The sequence below is a fragment of the Eurosta solidaginis genome, chromosome 1 (assembly GCF_040869045.1).
Source record: "Eurosta solidaginis isolate ZX-2024a chromosome 1, ASM4086904v1, whole genome shotgun sequence".
NCBI lineage: Eukaryota > Metazoa > Arthropoda > Insecta > Diptera > Tephritidae > Eurosta > Eurosta solidaginis.
Genome location: NC_090319.1, coordinates 61,171,925 through 61,190,535, shown reverse-complemented (window position 1 = coordinate 61,190,535; position 18,611 = coordinate 61,171,925). Strand labels below are relative to the sequence as shown.

The window sequence follows — 18,611 nt, the reverse complement described above, 5'->3', positions numbered from 1 at the left end:
CATTCTTTCTTCGAAGAGTTCAAGAGTGCATTCTTGCTTTCTCACTACTGAATGAAGAATGGGTTGACTTTTAAGCCACATTCCTTAACAAGGAATGAAAGAATGAAGAAACAGCATTCTTAAATCAATGATTTAAAATTTCAAATGATTGCACACTTTTACAGCTCTGTTACAGCCCAAAAAAAATTTAAATTTTTTTAAGTGATGATAAGTACTTATTAGGGTGGTTTTTAAATTTTTTTTTTCGAATTTTTCTGCTCTAGCTTTTTTTGTGGAGTAAGAGAAGTAATTGTCAGTCAAGAAAAAATAAATTTTCGAAAACTTAAAAAAAAATTGCTGCCAGAAAAACCACGTTTTTGCATACGTGCATTTGCATTAATTTTGAAGATTTAAAAAAAATAATAATAATAAATGGAAACTATCGAGATTCAAGTGTTTCATGTCATTTCTGCTCTGAGTTGCTCTAATTTGCTCTATATCTATTTTGTCAGCTGTCCTCTGCTATGCTCTAACCTGCTCTGAACGTTTTTTTGTTCATTAAACAGACCTATAAACTCGAGTTTTTTGACAAAAACAATACAAAATAATGTCAAAAACGTCCCATAAACAATAGTTTATAACTCAATTGGAATATAGTCTAATAGTTTTAAAATTAATTATGCGAATATTGATACTTGAAACTTCTGGCATATTTTAGTTCATTTGATATTTATACATAAAATGAATTTTAAAATTGCCTAGTGTAAACGGGTCGTACAAAACCAAGAATACCTTGTCAGATGCCGAAAAATGCTGTTTGCAAAGTTGAAAAATTATATAACGAATGGAGATCACTTGAAAGGAATTCAGCATTGAAGACAAAATGCCAGGACGCAAAGAATCTTGCATTCAAATCCAAGCTGCCCGACCTTTTTGATGTAGCAGTGGAAGATGCCATTTCCAAAATGTCGAATAAAGAAGATGTTCGATTTTTGGAAAGTCAGAGAATGAAAGGTCGCAAAGGTCACATGGAAGGTGTCGATAGGAATACTGCTCGAGCTGATCAAAGAAGAGTAGAAAGAGAGAAAAGAAGAGAAGAAATTTTATCAAAATTGTAAGTAAAACTTATTGAGAAACGTAAAAGGCTTGATGATGATTGTTTTTTATATGTTTCCAGGTCAAAAACAACATGTCGATGTCGAAGTCCTTGGACGTATTTGCCCCGCAAAAGTATCTAACACATACTTGAAAGCATCCTTATTAAGTCGAAAGTTTTTTTTTGAACCTAAATAAGAAAATAACTCATTAAACTCTACCACTTTTAAGTTAAATTTCTTACAATTCGGCACTCATCTCAAATGGATTACACAAATCTCGCAATATTTGCCTTTCCATTCTCGCCTGGCCATTTTCGTATGCGTTGCTTTCCAACTCCACAAATAATGCAGCGGCCATTGCTTCCATTATAATAGACAGCTCTAATTTGTGTTATGCCAAAGCAAGCTGCCGGCGTAGAAGAAGGTGAAGCGAAAACGTAAACAATCCTTGCGGAAAGAATAATAAATCTTCATAAAGTATTTTAGGCCACTGCAATGAAATTATCATCCATAAAATTCAGAAAATGGCAACTATATTCGTGCAGGAATCCGTTTTAACAAAACTTGGAGGCCACGGCAGGGAATTGGACAAAAGAACGACAAAAACACACTAACAATTATGAAAGCTCTTCACTCAAAAAAATATAACACGGCGGCAATATATTCTATTCCTTTTCTTTGTATAAAATGTCTTGGATAATAAAATATTAACGTTTTTCAGTGTTTTTTACAAATTTTCTTTAATTTATTTTGTTCCAATGTTCACACATTCCGCACAAACAGCTGATTTCGAAAAATCATTTGCTCTTCCTCTTCTCGTTACGATTCCGTCGTAATGCAGAATACCCAACTTCGATTTAAGCGGAGCGTAGAACGGGAACGTAATCGAAATGCTGAATAGGGGTGATAGCTTTTATTTTTACCAAATTCAACAGTAGATTCCTCCTAAAAACTTTAAACTTTATCTTCTTTTACCACTGCAGCGGAAAGTATGCAAGATAATTCAGAGTCTTTTGAATCCGAAGTGGAAGAGAACTCATTTCTTCCACTTCGGATTCAAAAGAAGAATTTATTGACGACGAAAACAGTACATAGTCGTGGGCAGAAGGAAGTAATAACGGAAAAGTTGTCGATTGTGCTAGATAGATGTAGATAGAAATGCTGTGCGAATAATTTTCGCAACAGCTGAAAGTCTGGGCTCTAACGTGGACGAACTAGCACTTAGTAGAAGTACGATAAGAAAACGTAGAATATCATTTCGGGAGCAAAGGGCACAGAAAATCAAGGCCAGATTTAGAAATTCAGACTTGAAGGGTTGTGTTGTTCATTGGAATGGAAAACTGTTGCCAAAACTTCTTCAGAATGACTGTACTGAAAGGCTTGCAATCTTAGTACGCACAGGAGATGAGGAACAACTACTGGCAGTCCCTGAATTAGAGAATAGCACAGGTTTCTGTCAGGCGGAAGCTGTTAGCGGTTGCCTAGAAGAATGGAATGTTCGAGACAAAATTGTTGGTATGTGTTCTGACACGACAGCTTCCAATACCGGTCGAATGAAAGACGCTTGCACCTTGTTAGAAAAAGAGCTGGGTAGACCTCTGTTGCACTTAGCGTGTCGCCATCACATTTTGAAGTTTTACGGTCAGTGTTTGAGTACAAAATAGGATCAACAACTGCTCCCCCACCCGATATTTTTAGAAAATTTCAAATTCATTGGCCTAACATAGATCAGTCTAAGTACTTGGAAGGGGTAAAAGATGATTCGGTAAAGAGATCAGTGAAAGAATTCGAAAAAGACGTTTCGGAATTTCTTCGCCTTCAGTTAACTGAAAAACTGCTGAGAGATGATTACCTAGAATGTATCAAGTTATGTTTGATATTTCTAGGAAAACTCCCTTCTCGTGATGTTTCATTTCGCTCTCCTGATGCTTATCATCACGCTCGTTGGATGGCTAAAGCCATTTACTCTTTAAGAATTTTTATTTTTAGGGAGCAATTTCCCATGTCCAAAGAAGAGTTCAGTTCAATAAAAGTTACTTGTTTATTTATTGTCAATCTATATGTTAAAATGTGGTGTCAAGCTTCAAACGCTATTATGGCGCCAAATATTGATTTAATGTTTATTCCAGGCATGCTTAACCAACGAAACGATATCATTTCGTTACGATAATCAACGTTAATAAACGAAACGAAGTCATTTCGTTTCGTTTATTAACGTTAAGATCGTCAAATTAACGAAGTGATTTCGTTTCGTTTTCTGCCATATCAAAACGAAATCAAATCGTTTATGTTGATTATTAATTTCAAACTATGCTGGCAAAGATGATTGATGGCGGAGTCATTAAAGGTGAAAGCATTAGCCAGGCTGATTGCAACTTTTCTCATGAATTTTGACAGTACGAACATTTCTCAGAGTATTTTTGACATTACCACCAACGAATTACACAAACAAATTACATGGAGTTTGTGTGTGTATGTGCGCTCGTTGTTGCCACCTTACGGCTTCACCATGGCTATAGCATTGCCAGCACAATTCAAACATAAAGTATCACGTTTTTGTTAACGTTTTTAACGTTAACGAAAGCTTTTCATTTCGGTTAAAAACGAGATACAATTTATCTTGATAATTTCTTTATCGATAATATTTCGAAGTGTTTCAACGGAAACGGTGGAAATTTTTTGATAAACGATTAGCTTAACGTTAAGGTGCATCCCTGGTTTATTCAGAACGTCATTAAGTACAAACGTTTTGATCGAGGTATATCAGAAAAGGTATTGGGAAAATATTTGCATCACATGTCGTATCTGAATCCGGAATTGGTTTGCTTCAGTCTGTTCGATAAAAATTTTTCAAATGAACTTAGGGGAAAAATTGCACAAAAGATGTTATCATACAAGGATTTAACAGAAAATGAATGATCCCCAAGGATAGTGAGAGTACAAGTTTCTGAAAAGGAAGCTGTGAAGTTTTTTAAAAATGTTTCCCTTGATGAGTTTATTTCTGACCAATCTCTTGTATTTTTCGAGTATTTTGAGGTCGGAACGGATTTTTTGGCAGAGGCCCCAATGAGCTGGTTTGATAATAAAGACTTTTTGAACCTTTTATTAAAAGCATAAAGATTCAAGATTTTAATAACACTCTTACAAAAGACGAGGAGCAGACCCAATTGTTGCTTCAGGTGGTGGCGGATTGCCGGCAGCTTTACCCCGATGCTTCAAAGTGTACCCTTTCTCAACCCGTATCCAATGACTGAAATTGAAAATCAATATTTTTTAATTGTTTAATCCTTTTAACTTTTATTTTTAATATGAATTCTTTCTTCGAATGTGAACTCTAGAATGGTTACCATCATCTCACCATTTTGTTAAGCATTGTACTCATTAATTAAAGACTGAAAATACATAACTACAACAATTTCTTAACTTTCAGTTTTTTCTATTACAATAAATAAAGATACTTAAGTGCATCCGTTGATTACATATAAGGTAAGATAACGTAAGGTAAACGTAAAATTGTTTTCGAAATTGTGAGGAACAACGAAATACCTTACCAGGTAACAATCTTTGTCCACTAAATGTTAAATATCTTTTCAACTGTCCAGTTTTAGAGAAGAAATGTTATTATATACTTTAAAGTCTATTAAATTTTATTTCTTTTAATAATACACCTGTTGCAATGCGAATATCTTATCGCAGGTTGAAACAAAAAATTTTCGAGTTTTCGGTAAAAATTGGGATTTTGTCAAACTTCCACGCTCTTTAGGCACGGGAAGGCGAATTCCGATTTAGCTGAAACTTTTACAATTGCATTTTTATATCTAATAGAATATTTCTAGAAGTGAGCACATACAAATTTCGGAGAAAAAAAAACTACCCTGTATTGCAAAACCACTTATTGCATGGAATAATGTTATTGGGAGGAAATAGTATTGTATTTATTCAGTGATCCATTTATTGAAAATGTTGTTGTAATAATTAATAGTAAAAAGCAAAAATGCAAATTGATTTTCCTCTGTTTTTGAGCGAATCGGTCAATGACTTCTTCCACCGTGATATCAATATTTCTATTGATACTTAATAGGGCAAGTCCATTCAGCCTAACTTCTCCGGTTGAACTCCTTATCCAATTTTTCAAACGCCTCAAAGTTCAAAAACTTCGTTCACTGCTGGCAATGATTATAACTAACGTGGCTTCAATCTTCAAAAACTTGAAAACGTGTGGAAAAAGTTCTTCATTACAAAGATTCAATGCGTCGATGAATGCCTTTGAGCGATATTCTGCTCCAACCCAACGTTGTTGTTGTAGTGCTGGCCACTGATCCATTATTATTTCGACAGTTTCAGAAACGCTTTCACCTACTTTTCTGACCAATTTATCGGGAATGACATTTTCAATAATGGGCAATGTGTTTTTATGCTTGATGAATCTATTAGACACTGAATATATGAAGTGATCTATGAAAGGGATGAATATTGATTTGCGAAAATATTCTTCTGCTGAGCTGTTTTCGTAGTTTTCTCAATTCTTTTGACGACTCACAATCCTGTGAACTTCAATCTTCTCTCCGATATATTCAGCTATTTCTTTAGCATCAAGAACCATTTCTTTGATCTTTGACATAGCATTTTCCCTCATTTCTTTCAACAAAACATCCAGATCATCAGCCGCTGTAACTGCTGCAAAAAGATCAACACTTTTCCCCTGAAGGTAAGAGGTTAAAGGTTGAGCCAAAGAAAAAAGTTCGTTAATAACAACCATTGCCACAATGAATCCTCCAGTCCAGTGTAGATAACTGAAATCATTTCTAGAACTTTCAGCGTTTCCACAGTCATGAATTTTTTCTAAACTGAAATAAATGGGAGCAAACATTTCTTTGAAACATATCACAGCATCTAGTCTTTCCGTCCATCTTGTTTCACTGAATCGCTTCAAACGTTCTTTCTTTGTTGGACAATTCAAAGTTTCGACGGCATACTTGAGAATAGCTTCGCGTTTTTGAAATGTATATCATCTCAAATCAATTTTACACTACTAATATTTCGGGAGGGGTTTTGTCCCCCCCTCTCCCGTTACTACGCCACTGGAAGCTGACAAGTTTTTCACTAAAATTTAAAAGTTAGAATGTTTCCAGCTTCAGCTAAGTGTACAAAATTTTGCTTCACTCAAATGAAAGAATGATATTTTTTGTTTTTCTCAGCTGAGTGGCAGTGAAAAAATAAAATGACTGCAATAAATTTTTTTCCGTAGTGGAAAATGCAGCACTATCACTAAAAATGTGCCCACTAAAATGTTTCCAACATAGTGTAAAGCTAATCAATGTGCAATGTAATCAAAATTAAGTGCACTACCCCAAACTATGATTTTACACAGTAAATCCAAATTTGTGTTACTCTCACACAAAATGTATGTGTCTGAGACAATTGACAGAAAACTGACGCACTGCATTTGTATTATACTGAAAGAAAAAGACTAGTAAAATCAACCGAAATACGGGTCAATTCAACCGAAATTTCTGTAAATTTTTATCCATAGCAACAAGATGTTAAATCAACTGCGCACAAATCGCTGATTTGTAATTGACCATTTTATTAGTCAAATAAACAAAAAAAGTTGTTTCATTATACTTTACCAATAGTTTTGTTAAATTAACAATTATTACTGTCGCTCTAAGAATACCAATCAAAATTGTTAATATTGTGACGAATATTAGTGACACTAAGTGATACTCACATCACTAGTCTAATGCTAAGTAAATGAAGCCACAACAACAATAAAGCAGGCAGTCACTTGTATCTACATAAACGAATCAATAATTATGTCTACACATATGTACGTACACGCAGCGAAGAAGAGACGCACAAACACATGCATATATCTTATCTGAGATGCTCCCAAAAGTAGGCATTTATCAGTGGAAGTGTCACTCACATATACACCCGCACATGAGAAGCTATACACGTGTATCTGAAGTTATAATTTTATAGCAGTAACTAAGTAAATTCTGGAAAAGCCTAGAAGTATGGAACGAGGAAATCGAAGAGTATAAAAAGCAGCAACAGTAGACGCGCGACAATCAGTTTGGTTTAAGCAAGCTATCAGTTGCGAAGTATAAGTGTTATTGTGAAGTACTTTAATAAAGGCCATTTTTGCATTATTCAATATTGGAGTTGTTTATTCAACAGTTTAGTGATTCGAACGTTAGCACAAGATTTGGAATAAGCGGAATTGCACTAAATTCGTTACAATAATGAATAAATTCCGAAGATTTTGAATACAACTTGGACATGGCAAAGTTGAGTAAATTAAACATCCAGCAACTGAAAAAGGAGTTGGAGAACCGTGGATTGAATACAACCGGCAATAAGATCGAACTTCATGCACGGCTACGAGAGGAAATGGAGTCGCAATGAATTGATGTGGACGAGTATGTCTTTTATCCTGATGTGGAAGAATCAACAACAAAAACTGAAGAGAAAAACGAAACATCATAGACAGTTACGAGCACAGACTTGAACACGATTTTGGCTGCAGTATCTGCTCAAACATCGACAGTAACATCCAAGATGGAAGCACAGGAGGCACGCATTTCAGAAATGCCGTCGCAAATGTCATCCCAACTGGAAGAACAGAAGACATACATGGAATCACAGATAGAAACACAGGAGATACGTATAACATCAAAGATGGAAACACAACTGAAAGAACAAGAGGCACGCATAACAGTACAACTCGAAGCGCAAGAAGCGCGTATATCTTCAAAACTCGAAGCGCGTATGGACGAGAAAATAACGCAGTTTGAGAAAAAAATCGAAGCCGAGGTGGATGTTTTGAGAGGTCGTATACAGGAATTGCAACTTAATCGCCCGGCTCCTTTAGCGAGTAATACAAAGGTAAAAACTCCATCTTTTGGCGCTTCTAGAGAGACGATACGGAACTAAGCATAGGAGACAGATATACCAAATGAAGTTACTGAACCGCTTCCAGAGGCCTGGTGAAACATTGTAAGAGTTTGCGTCGGATGTTGAAAGGCTGGCATATTGGCGAATGCGGACGCACCCGTGCTTTATAAATGGCATACGGGACGCGGAAACGAAGCGAGCGACATACGCAAACCCAAAACCTACATTCACAGAGACGGTATCACATGCTCTGATTCAGGAAACAGCTTCGCTTCTGTGTAAGCCAGTTTTCAAAGCACGCCATGTGGAAGTAGAAAAGCCAGAGTGGGTAGACGCAATATTGGAGGCGCTAAAAGGATCGCAAAAGCGGGGTGAAAAGAGTTATCAAATGCTTCAAATGCGGGAAGCCCGGTCACATTGCACGTCATTGCTGGTCGTCACTTGGCTGGTCGTAAACGTAAAGCTGGAGGAGATAAGCAAGAGCGAGTCAGATATAAAGAACAAAAACTTGCCCCAGCTATTGAATGTCCTGTGATATCTATCTCGCAAATTGGAAGAAACGCGAGCAGTCTTACCGCCGAAGGAAATGTCGATGGCAAAGAACATGTACTGATTGTAGATACGGGCGCATCTCATTACTTGATTCGATCTGATTTGGCCAACAGGACAGTAAAACCGTTACCTGGAGCAAGGTTGCGTACGGTCACGGGCGAGTATAACCAAGTCCAGGGAGAAGTGATATGTGAAGTCTTAATTGGGAAGGTCATGGTTCTACACAAATTCATTGTGGCGGAGATTGTTGATGAAGTCATATTGGGAGTGGACTTCTTAGTTGACCATGACATCAGGATCGACATGCAAAGAAGGAATATGCGCTATAAGAACCAGGATATACCACTTAACTTTAGTTTGGAGAAAGGGTTCAGCAGTAATCGAGTACTGGTGGAGAAGACTCGACAAATACCACGAAAGTCAAAGGTAAAGGTTGATGGATCGAATGGGCCAAATAAAGCGAAATCAAAAGTACCTGCGAGAGAAACACTGGAATTGACAAAACCAAAAGGACGCACGAAAACGAAGGAAAGAATTTCCCAGAAGGAATGCGAGGGAAGTTTCAAGCCAGGGCGCACTACTGTTGGGAAACGTGGGAACGATACTGATTATGCGAAGCCAATCCGTCAAGCGCAAGCTCTGCGAAGTAGTTCATTGGCCAAAGAACAAAGTGTAAGGGAACGGCTCAGGGCAACGAGTAGTAGGATGAAACACAGGTACGACAAGAACTATAATTCGGAAGGTTTCTTGGAGGGAGATTTGATACTGCTACTACCCTCACCGGCGGAAAGGTGTTCCATCAAAAATTCGGTGCATTTGGGAAGGCCCGTACAAAGTTGTGAAGAAGATCAGTGATACCATCTACCGCATACAAACCATTGGGACTTCACGAAATAGAAGGGTGGTTCATTTCGAGATGCTAGCAGCGGTTAGATCGAGATGTTTGTCTGATCGGGACGATCAGACATAGGTGGAGGCCAGTGTGACGAATATTAGTGACACTAAGTGATACTCACATCACTAGTCTAATGCTAAGTAAATGAAGCCACAACAACAATAAAGCAGGCAGTCACTTGTATTTACATATACGAATCAATCATTATGTATACACATATGTACGTAGACGCAGCAGAGAAGAGACGCACAAACACATGCATATATCTTATCTGAGATGCTCACAAAAGTAGGCAATTATCTGTGGAAGTGTCACTCACATATACACGCGTATATGAGAAGCTATACACGTGCATCTGTAGTTATAATTTTATAGCAGTAACTAAGTAAATTCTAGAAACGCCTAGAAGTATGGAACGAGGAAATCGAAGAGTATAAAAAGCAGCAACAGTAGAGGCGCGACAATCAGTTTGGTTTAAGCAAGCTATCAGTTGCGAAGTATAAGTGTTATTGTGAAGTACTTTAATAAAGGCCATTTTTACATTATTCAATATTGGAGTTATTTATTCAACAGTTTAGTGATTCGAACGTTAGTACAAGATTTGGAATAAGCGGAATTGCACTAAATTCGTTACAATATGGAAAGGATTTCTGTTCTTTTAAATGACTAGTGCAAACTGTTAGATTAACAGATTTTATGTTAAGATGAGACTAACAGTGAAAGCCGTAGAAATGACATAGATTTTTGTTTTTTCTAGATTAATAGCGTAAACTTTTACATCAACAGAGTTTTCTGTTCATATGATATAAATACCTGTGGAAAAAATAAAAGCCGGATAAATATACATATATTTAAACTTATGTAGTTTTTTTTTATTTGTATAAATTACACATAAGAACATTTAATTTCTAATGATTTTATTGCTATTTAGCAATATTAATTAAAATAATAATAACTGAAACCTGAATTCAAATAAACAAAACTTGTTCCGAATTACCAACGACAGCTTTGTACGAAAGTATGTTGCCATATATATATACGTAAATGCTTACTTGCTACATATGTACATATTTGCTACATACATATTCACACACGAGTTTGTACATGCTCTAGGGAAAATAACGGCACTGCTTCGTTTGTTAAACCACGTTGGCGTCGGTTTCAAGAACTTTATTTCAACTTTTTCTTCAAAAATTTTCACCATATTGTTATATTATAATTATATTTACATATATTTGTGTACGCACATTTGATATAAAATTGTTAGGGATTCGCATTTTCGGTGGAAGCAGTAAGGAAGGCGGTCGGTATGGTGTGGTGGTGCATAGTGGCTAGTCCTTGCCAACCTTACTGTTTCTGCGCCATAATCAGAAAAAAAGTCATATCATGCCTATCAAAACCAACAGATGTCAAATTCAAGAAAAAACCGACAGAACCGGATGCCACGGACAGACCGTTAACATTCAAACATTTTTAAATTCAAAATTCAAAAAAAAAACTGACGCAAAAATAATTACCGAACCGGACATGGCCGGTTACTAACGCTAAATACAAAAATCAAAAAAAAAAACGCTGAAAAATTGAAAGAAAACAAAAAGAGGCCGAATATACATTGGGGCGCCGCGGGTGTTGTTGCGACGCCAGGTGCTGATCCCACCCTCAAAAATCATGGCCACCGACGCACCTATATTTCGGTGGCCCCTTACCTGTTTTACCCTATGCCTTCTAAATAAAGGGAGACGTCAGCATTCCCATTCTAATTACAATTTATTTATAATTCATTTTGTTACAATACTGAGACTTATTAGAAATAATCTAAGTAGAACCCTAAAGCATAAAAAGAAACAATCTTAAGTGGTATGTATTACAAAATGTACGAGGATCTGGTTGAATTAGATATTCCATATAACAAGAAAAAGTTTTAGTAGTAAATTTGGCGGAAGGCCCTAGATGTATTTAAGTAGAGGGGGATGTATTTAAGGGAAAAAATTGGTTGTATTTTATTTAATTGTATTTTGTTTTGGCCTGTTTGGTTTTAGTGTATATTATTTTGGTTCGGTCTATTTTAGTTTATCTTATTTTACTTTAGTTTAGTCTATTTTATTTTAGGTAATGTTATTTTAACTAAATTTTTGTTTACCTTTTTCATTTTTATTCTATTTTAATGTCACTTCGCTCAACATTACTTCTAGTTATACCAATTTTCCCTTTTTATTACCCTATTCATAAAAATTTCCTTTTCCGCTCAAAGTTACACATGCAAATTATGGGCTTTTATCAGATCAGTTAACCTTATTACAGGTATTAGATGAAAGAAATATTACAATGATAACGTGATCTAGCTTCTGAGTATCAATTATTTTAATAAACATGCTTAATTATACGCGGGTACAGACGAATGTATTCTTACAAATCCTTCAGGTTTTGAAACACGAACCTTCTCCAAGTACTTTGATACATAAGCTGGTGAGAATTGAGCAATAAACCTTTGACGTTTGACGTAATTCTTCAACGTCCGTACTTAAAGGTTACATTTATATTTAGGTATGATATAAAAAGAAATAAATACTAGGCGCGCTATACCATCTAGAATATATATTATGTTTACTTGCTAAGTTAAAAAAATAAAGAAAACTCCAATATGCTTAAGTAGGTATGAATGTGCTAATTCTCATAAAGGGCATATGAAAAATATATGTATATGTTAGAAATATATTTACGATTTAGCGAAGTCTACCGCCTTGATATGACAATCTATTTTCTGGCAGATAATTCCAAAGTTTTCTTTTTTTTTTAAATTGGCTTATAAAAATACCAAAGCATGGTGGTATACAGAGAAAAATATACATAAATAGAAAGTGCATTAAATCATTTTCAGAAATTTTACTTAAAAATCGCAACCCATTTTCTTTTGAGTGTACATGCAAGTGAATATTTGTAGAAAGTTTATTTTAATTTCATAATCGTTAATGCTGCCATATTATCAATATGACATATTACAAATAAAAATTACTGGGGTCGTATATGGATTGAATACATATAATAGCAAGTATGGGCGCGTATATGTCTAAATACATTTATGTGCACGCCCTTGGGATGTTGTAATGTGAAAGCTATCACCTCCAACCGATCTATACTCGCGCTGTCTTCTGATTTGTTTAAGACAGAAATTTTTCTGCTCTGGCTTTAGTGAGGACATATTAGAATTTTTCGGTTTCAGTTTACTGGAAACCAATTTGAATAGGTGCCAATGAATGCATTACAATTGGGACAATGATGGTTTGCCTTCTGACAGGACTTCATACAATAGGGTACATAAACGCACGACCCACAAGCGAAAGGTAAAGTATCAGCGCCCAAAGATGTGTACGCGTTTTAAAGCAAAAAAACGGACTCACCCAGTAGGCCGGTACATACTTATCCGGCAAAAGACCGTCCGGCGGCATCCGCTGGTGTACCTCTGTGTTGTTGCAGGTTAGACGTTGTTGCCGCTATTATGGTTCTTGCTGGTGCTGGTGGTAAGTCTGGACTGGCTTTTGCGATGATTTAGTACAAAATTTAACCAAGTTCCAACATTCGAAGGGTGTAAATATTCGAAATGGCGCGAGCTGCGCTTGTTTGTATGTATATGCCGGTGTTTGTTCGTTGGTTTGTGAGCAATTACGCTGTATTATGCACTTCCTTAATCCCAATGTTTCCTCTTATTGTCGTTAGCAGAAATACGGCTGTGCTCCAGCTTTATATGATGACGAATGAATTTTTTTCTGACCGGTTTCGTCAGCGTGCCAACCAAAAAGGGGAGAGAAAATTTTCTTATCCCCGGAAACTCGTGGTTTCGTGGTTTTCTTCTTTTCGCTATCAGCCCTTTTACCAGCGGCCTTCTTCCTCGACTTTTTTCCGGAAACTCGTGATTTCTCCCTTTCTTTTTTGCTAGTGATCGCCGATCTTTTTCTTGTCATTTTTCGATACTTTTCCATTGCAACTTTTAGGTCCCATCACTAGTCACTAGGCGTGTTCGCACGCCGACTCTCTCAAGTATACCGTAACTGTAGACCATAACAGTAGACCGCTGCAAAATGTTTCCATTTTCTTTAAATTTAAAACAAAAATCGGACAAATAAGTACATAATTACATATGTATGTACTTACTAACCGAACTTCAATTGGGCGTACATCAAATATGCTGGCACACATTAAGCATTATACACTTTATAACTTTGTTTTATGAAACGCACATTCACCAAATATTATTTTTTATAATTTATTTAATTTAGAACAGGCATCGGCATTTACTGGCACAATTGCGCACACTCAATTCACATGTATTCTTATTCTCTTTAGTTTAGTAGTCAGTGAGCATTTGGCGCAGCAACATCGATTGTAAGCGTCGCTCGCAATGTTGACGAAAGTTATTAGCAAGCAACAAGCAAAGATCGTTTGTTAATTTTTTCAGTGCGCACAAGCGAAAAATATTTAATGTTGACCAACCCTTTTGCGCAAATACAATCTCTTTAATTGTGTAAACCTTTTGCTTCCCATTGTGCGCATTAAAAATATAATAACAAACGATCTTGTCTTGTTGCTTGCTAATAAGCGAATCATTGTGAATGATAACTAAGTGTGATATCTTCTGCATAGACGTCAAAATTCCAAAGTGATTGGATCACCTGATTTGAATTTTACTATCGCTGTCTCATTCTTTATTCATTGCGTATCTCTTTCTATCACCCGCTGAAGATAGCCGCCGCCATATTGAACACTCTGTCAAAACGCTAAAAAGTAGCCATATTGAACATCCTGTCAGGCATTTGACAAATAAGATATCACACTTAGTTATGATTCGCAATGAAGCGAATGAACTAAGCTAACCGAGGCATCACGTGATGTGCGCGATTATCGCGCTCTCACTAACACATCTGCATTTCCAATTTGCCGACGCTTGGTTTAGAACTTCGTAGCAGTCACGACACTGATTTTCAATTCTTTCAGTTGCAGCTCATTCGCAATTTTTTCTCTCGCATGTAGAGTTACCACACTTGATTGTTTCGAACAAAACTTGTTGTATAAATGTTTGACATAACATTTTAAGTAGAGAACTTGTAAGTTATAGAAAAGTAAAGAATAAAATCGCGGGAAGGTAATTCACCACTGGAGTAACTTTATATGTAATTCGGCTAGTTAAATTCTCGTAACACTTTATTTTGAAACGATTCCAAAACAACTCAAACTTGTATGCTGTCGGAAATATCAATATTAAAAAAGGACGTTTTTTATTATCTTATTAGATTCGTTCGCGTGAGTGAAAATTCGTAAAAACTTGAACAAAATGTTACTAATTTTGGAAAAATCCTGTTCGTTCAAACAAAACTTTTGCAACAAGAGGGCGCAATTTTGCATTTCGCTTGGAGGAGAAGTTGCAAAATTGTACCCGATAAATAGGTGTCCCGGTATCGCATAATTTTTTGCTGTGTTTTGCACAGTAGGTAAATTCAAAAAAGGGTTTTCCTTTTTGTATTGATAACTGAAAAACTAGTTTTTTGTTGTTTTCCCAATTTGTGTGTTTTTTCGATTTGGTAGTTTTCTTATTTTGCTGTTTTTGTTTTCAACAAGTGGCACCATCGTCATAAGTACAAAGTAGAGAGCGTAGTGAACGTAAAATTCTCTTTGAAATTTACTCATGCATTGACTGTTGTTCGCTGTTAAAATGACCCGTGAGATCAGTTGTGTTAACAGAAAAATAAGTTAGATTGATTAGGAATCTGTCAATTTTACAGAGTTTTGTTAACTTCCGTTAAGTCAAGAACAACAGAGCCGATTTGTTGATTTTACTCGCACCATTTCTTTCAGTGATAGGTTGGGCTGTTAGTCGAACTATGCAATTCCATTGGCATGAGTCTTGACCTAAACTAATTCGATACAAAGTTAACTTTGTCCTACCCTGCAAAACAGTAGTGCTTTGTCTTCAGCTAACTTCATTTCATCAATATAATAGCACTTAAGACACTATTACACTCACCTCAATATGATTCCTTTAACGTGAAGTCCATGTATAGCAACCGCTAACTCTCGCGCCCATTGCTTTAGACAAGCCTCAGGTAATATTGTAAATGTATTTGTAACAGATTCATTGGTTAGTGGTGATGTTAAAACTGGCACTGGATCACTTGTGGGTTGAGCTGTTGCCGCAATAATCACCGGCTTTGGCATCTCTTCTAATTGCTTGATTTCCTGCAAAGTATGCGATACTGATTGAAGCAAATTTTGAGATGAACGTACTAATTCCGTAAAATCTACAGAATCTGAAGATGTCAATTGTGTCGTTTCATCATCAGGAGAAAATTCATTATTTTCTAGTTCTTCTTGTTGCGGTAGTATAAATTCGTTTTGTTTTACGGCGTTATCAATTTCAATTGGTGATCCATTCAACACAACCAATATTGGAATATCCATTTCATCGGGGAATAGAGATGAAATATTATTACTTGCTCTAGCCGTTGTCTTTGCTGATGTATAAGATTGTACGTAGTCATATAGGCGTCCACCTTCAGCATGCTTCAAGAGTAAAAATACTTTTTGTTCCGACTGAAAGAATGCCAACAAATCGACCATATATGGCACATGTTGTGGCAAAAAAATGGTCTGCGTAGGCATATTACTTGATGGCTTCTCAATACCTTTCATTATGTATGTTGTGCGCGGCTCAGGTTCTGTAACGCAATAAACCTGCATTACACTATCGCCAAGCACTTTCAAAACTTTATATTTTGCTAAATGATTCCAAGGACGTTCAAGATAAGCGGTGAATTGATCATCTCTACCACATTCAGCCACATCAATGGATAGCTGAAAATTTTTCCGAATACCATTAAAGCCGGTACTGGTATTTTCACATACAAAATTATCAAATATATCGTCGGCGCGGGCGAGATATTTAGATATTTTTGCTTTAGCGATGAATTTTCGCTCATCGTTTGTATCATCTGAAAAGAAATTATTGAGCTTTATTAAGAGTAGGTATGGTTGGTTGATGTGACAGTGTAGTGTATTTACAGTCCTTTTCATACGAGGAGCATACCAAATGAAAGGGTGTGAAAGGACAAAGGAGTGCCCATATCCGAAATACTTCCTACTACTCCCACGACTGCCGGTTTTATTTACCGGAGCGACTGGAGATTTTTTTTCTCCGACCCAAGTCTGTCATTTCGGTGTAATTTTTTTTTCGATCGGTATTGAAACCAATCCCACACCAAGAAATTTTTCGCTGCATTTTCCGGAAAAGAATTTTTTTAACCCGGTCATACTTTCGATAGTGTGTAACGTGCAAAGGATGGTTGAAACATTCGAGATGATAAAGAAAGGCAGTGTTTTAGTGGTAACAATAATCTGAGTAGTTCTGTCTTTGAGAGAGTAACGATACGAGTATTGATATTAGCCGATAATGTCATCTTCATACCACTCCCGTTATAATAACTCTGATGACAAGGGGGCACAGACCATATATATCAATATCTCCACCTTGTTGTTATTCTGGTTTTTGTAGCGATAGGCCCCCCATCACGGGAACGATTTAGTATGACCACAAGAAACCTTCTAGGAATACCGAAATCCCATCCCCTAGATCCACTTGGGATCGCCAGAGCCTCGGCTGCTGAAGGAGCAGGATTCACCACGGGAAGATGAGGTTGACAATTGTGTTGGAGAAGCCATAAATTTCGCTGACAACCAACCCCTTGACAAATTCCCTTAAATCAAATTGGTATTATAGACGCAACTTACGACAGGCATACCTGCCGCGTACCATATTCTAAGTCCTGTAACCCGCTGGGGGAAGCTTGTCCACTTAGATCATCGTCCTTAAATAACTTCTCAAGTATATTGTCTTTTACACATAAGCAGGGAGTTTATCGCCTACAGTGGAACATACTTTTTTCCCTTAGCAGTTTAAAATGCAGTATAGCTTACCTGTAAGAAGGTAATTTACAATAATGTTCATGTACTAACCTTTGGACCCAATCAGTAAGAGCTCCACTCCGTGCTTATAACGCAAATAAGCTTCTTTATAATCTAAATTTGCTTCCGCTTGTACAGCTTTGCTGAACTCTAAAGCTGCTTCATATATATAATCACTATCATCACTTTCGATTGAAGCCATTGGCGTAAGAAAACGTGTATAATCTTTACATGGTGTTTGATCAAACTGATCTTGTGCGGCTGTATGTGTATTTGGTTCTTCAACTCCATCTTCAATAATTGACGAATCAGTAACAATAAGATTATCATTTTCCTTATCTGCGTTTATACTATTAACGATTTCTGCGCCATCTTTGGTTGTGCCCGAATTGTTCTCTTCCGAATCAAACAAATTTTTATCTATGCCTATTTCGTATGGGTCATAATGCAAATCAAGGTTATCACATATATTTTCTATTGCACCATCTATACATGCCGTATGTAAGCTGTGTAATGGAGAGGCATTTGGTGTAAAAGTTAAGTTGTTTGAACCACCGCTGGTCAGCCCTCCTATGCCCGTTTGTTGTGCCTCACTAAAGAATTGCGTGAATGCGTGACATTTATATAGAGCTGGATGTTGTGCCGTAAAATCCAGCAATTTTAGTATATAATCCTTACGACGTCGTATAACATCTGTGTCGAAACGTTTGAAGAAACTACAATCAGTTGGCTCAGGAAGTTGACCTGGCAATTTGAGGCTGCGATGACGACGTGATAGTTCGCGATGCAGTCGTTTGACGTCGTGGAAACGCTTCCATATTGTGAGGCACGTGAGTGCTTGCGGTAAGGACCTTGGAAAAACCTAGAGAATTTTGTAGTAATTAATAAATACATACAGATAAAATTATTTATCTTAATATAGTTACGATTGAAGTTATCTTGTAAATGGTGTAACCGCCTTTGTGTGTTTGTGTATCCGTGACGGCAAAACTATGTATCCAACCACCAAGTTTGGGAGTCATTTTACATATGCTAAAATACTAGTTAGTAATTAAAGCCTTTTTGGTATATGCAATCATATGCAGTTACGCTGGAAATTTAGGAAATTTTTTTATTTTGGTTTTACGATGGTTGTTTCGCCATGCTAAAAGCCTGGAAATTGCCAAATTAATGTTGCTGGAAGGGTAAAGAACGCATAAAACATTGTTTTGGGCAAACTCCAGGAAACTCGTGTTGAC

The 18,611-nt window shown here is 36.5% G+C and overlaps 1 protein-coding gene across 2 annotated transcripts in view; it reads right to left on the bottom strand.

The window, feature by feature from the left end:
* LOC137254620 (ribosomal protein S6 kinase-like 1) overlaps positions 1-18,611 on the bottom strand; it is a 24,013-nt gene extending 5,402 nt beyond the window's left edge. For both annotated transcript variants that reach the window (XM_067792427.1, XM_067792436.1), the window contains exons 1-3: positions 18,300-18,611; positions 17,425-18,235; positions 15,440-16,403 (exon numbers count right to left, since the gene is read on the bottom strand). In XM_067792427.1, the coding sequence (XP_067648528.1) occupies positions 15,440-16,403; positions 17,425-18,235; positions 18,300-18,395 (1,871 nt within the window). In that variant the 5' untranslated portion in view covers positions 18,396-18,611. The remainder of the gene's footprint in view (positions 1-15,439; positions 16,404-17,424; positions 18,236-18,299) is intronic.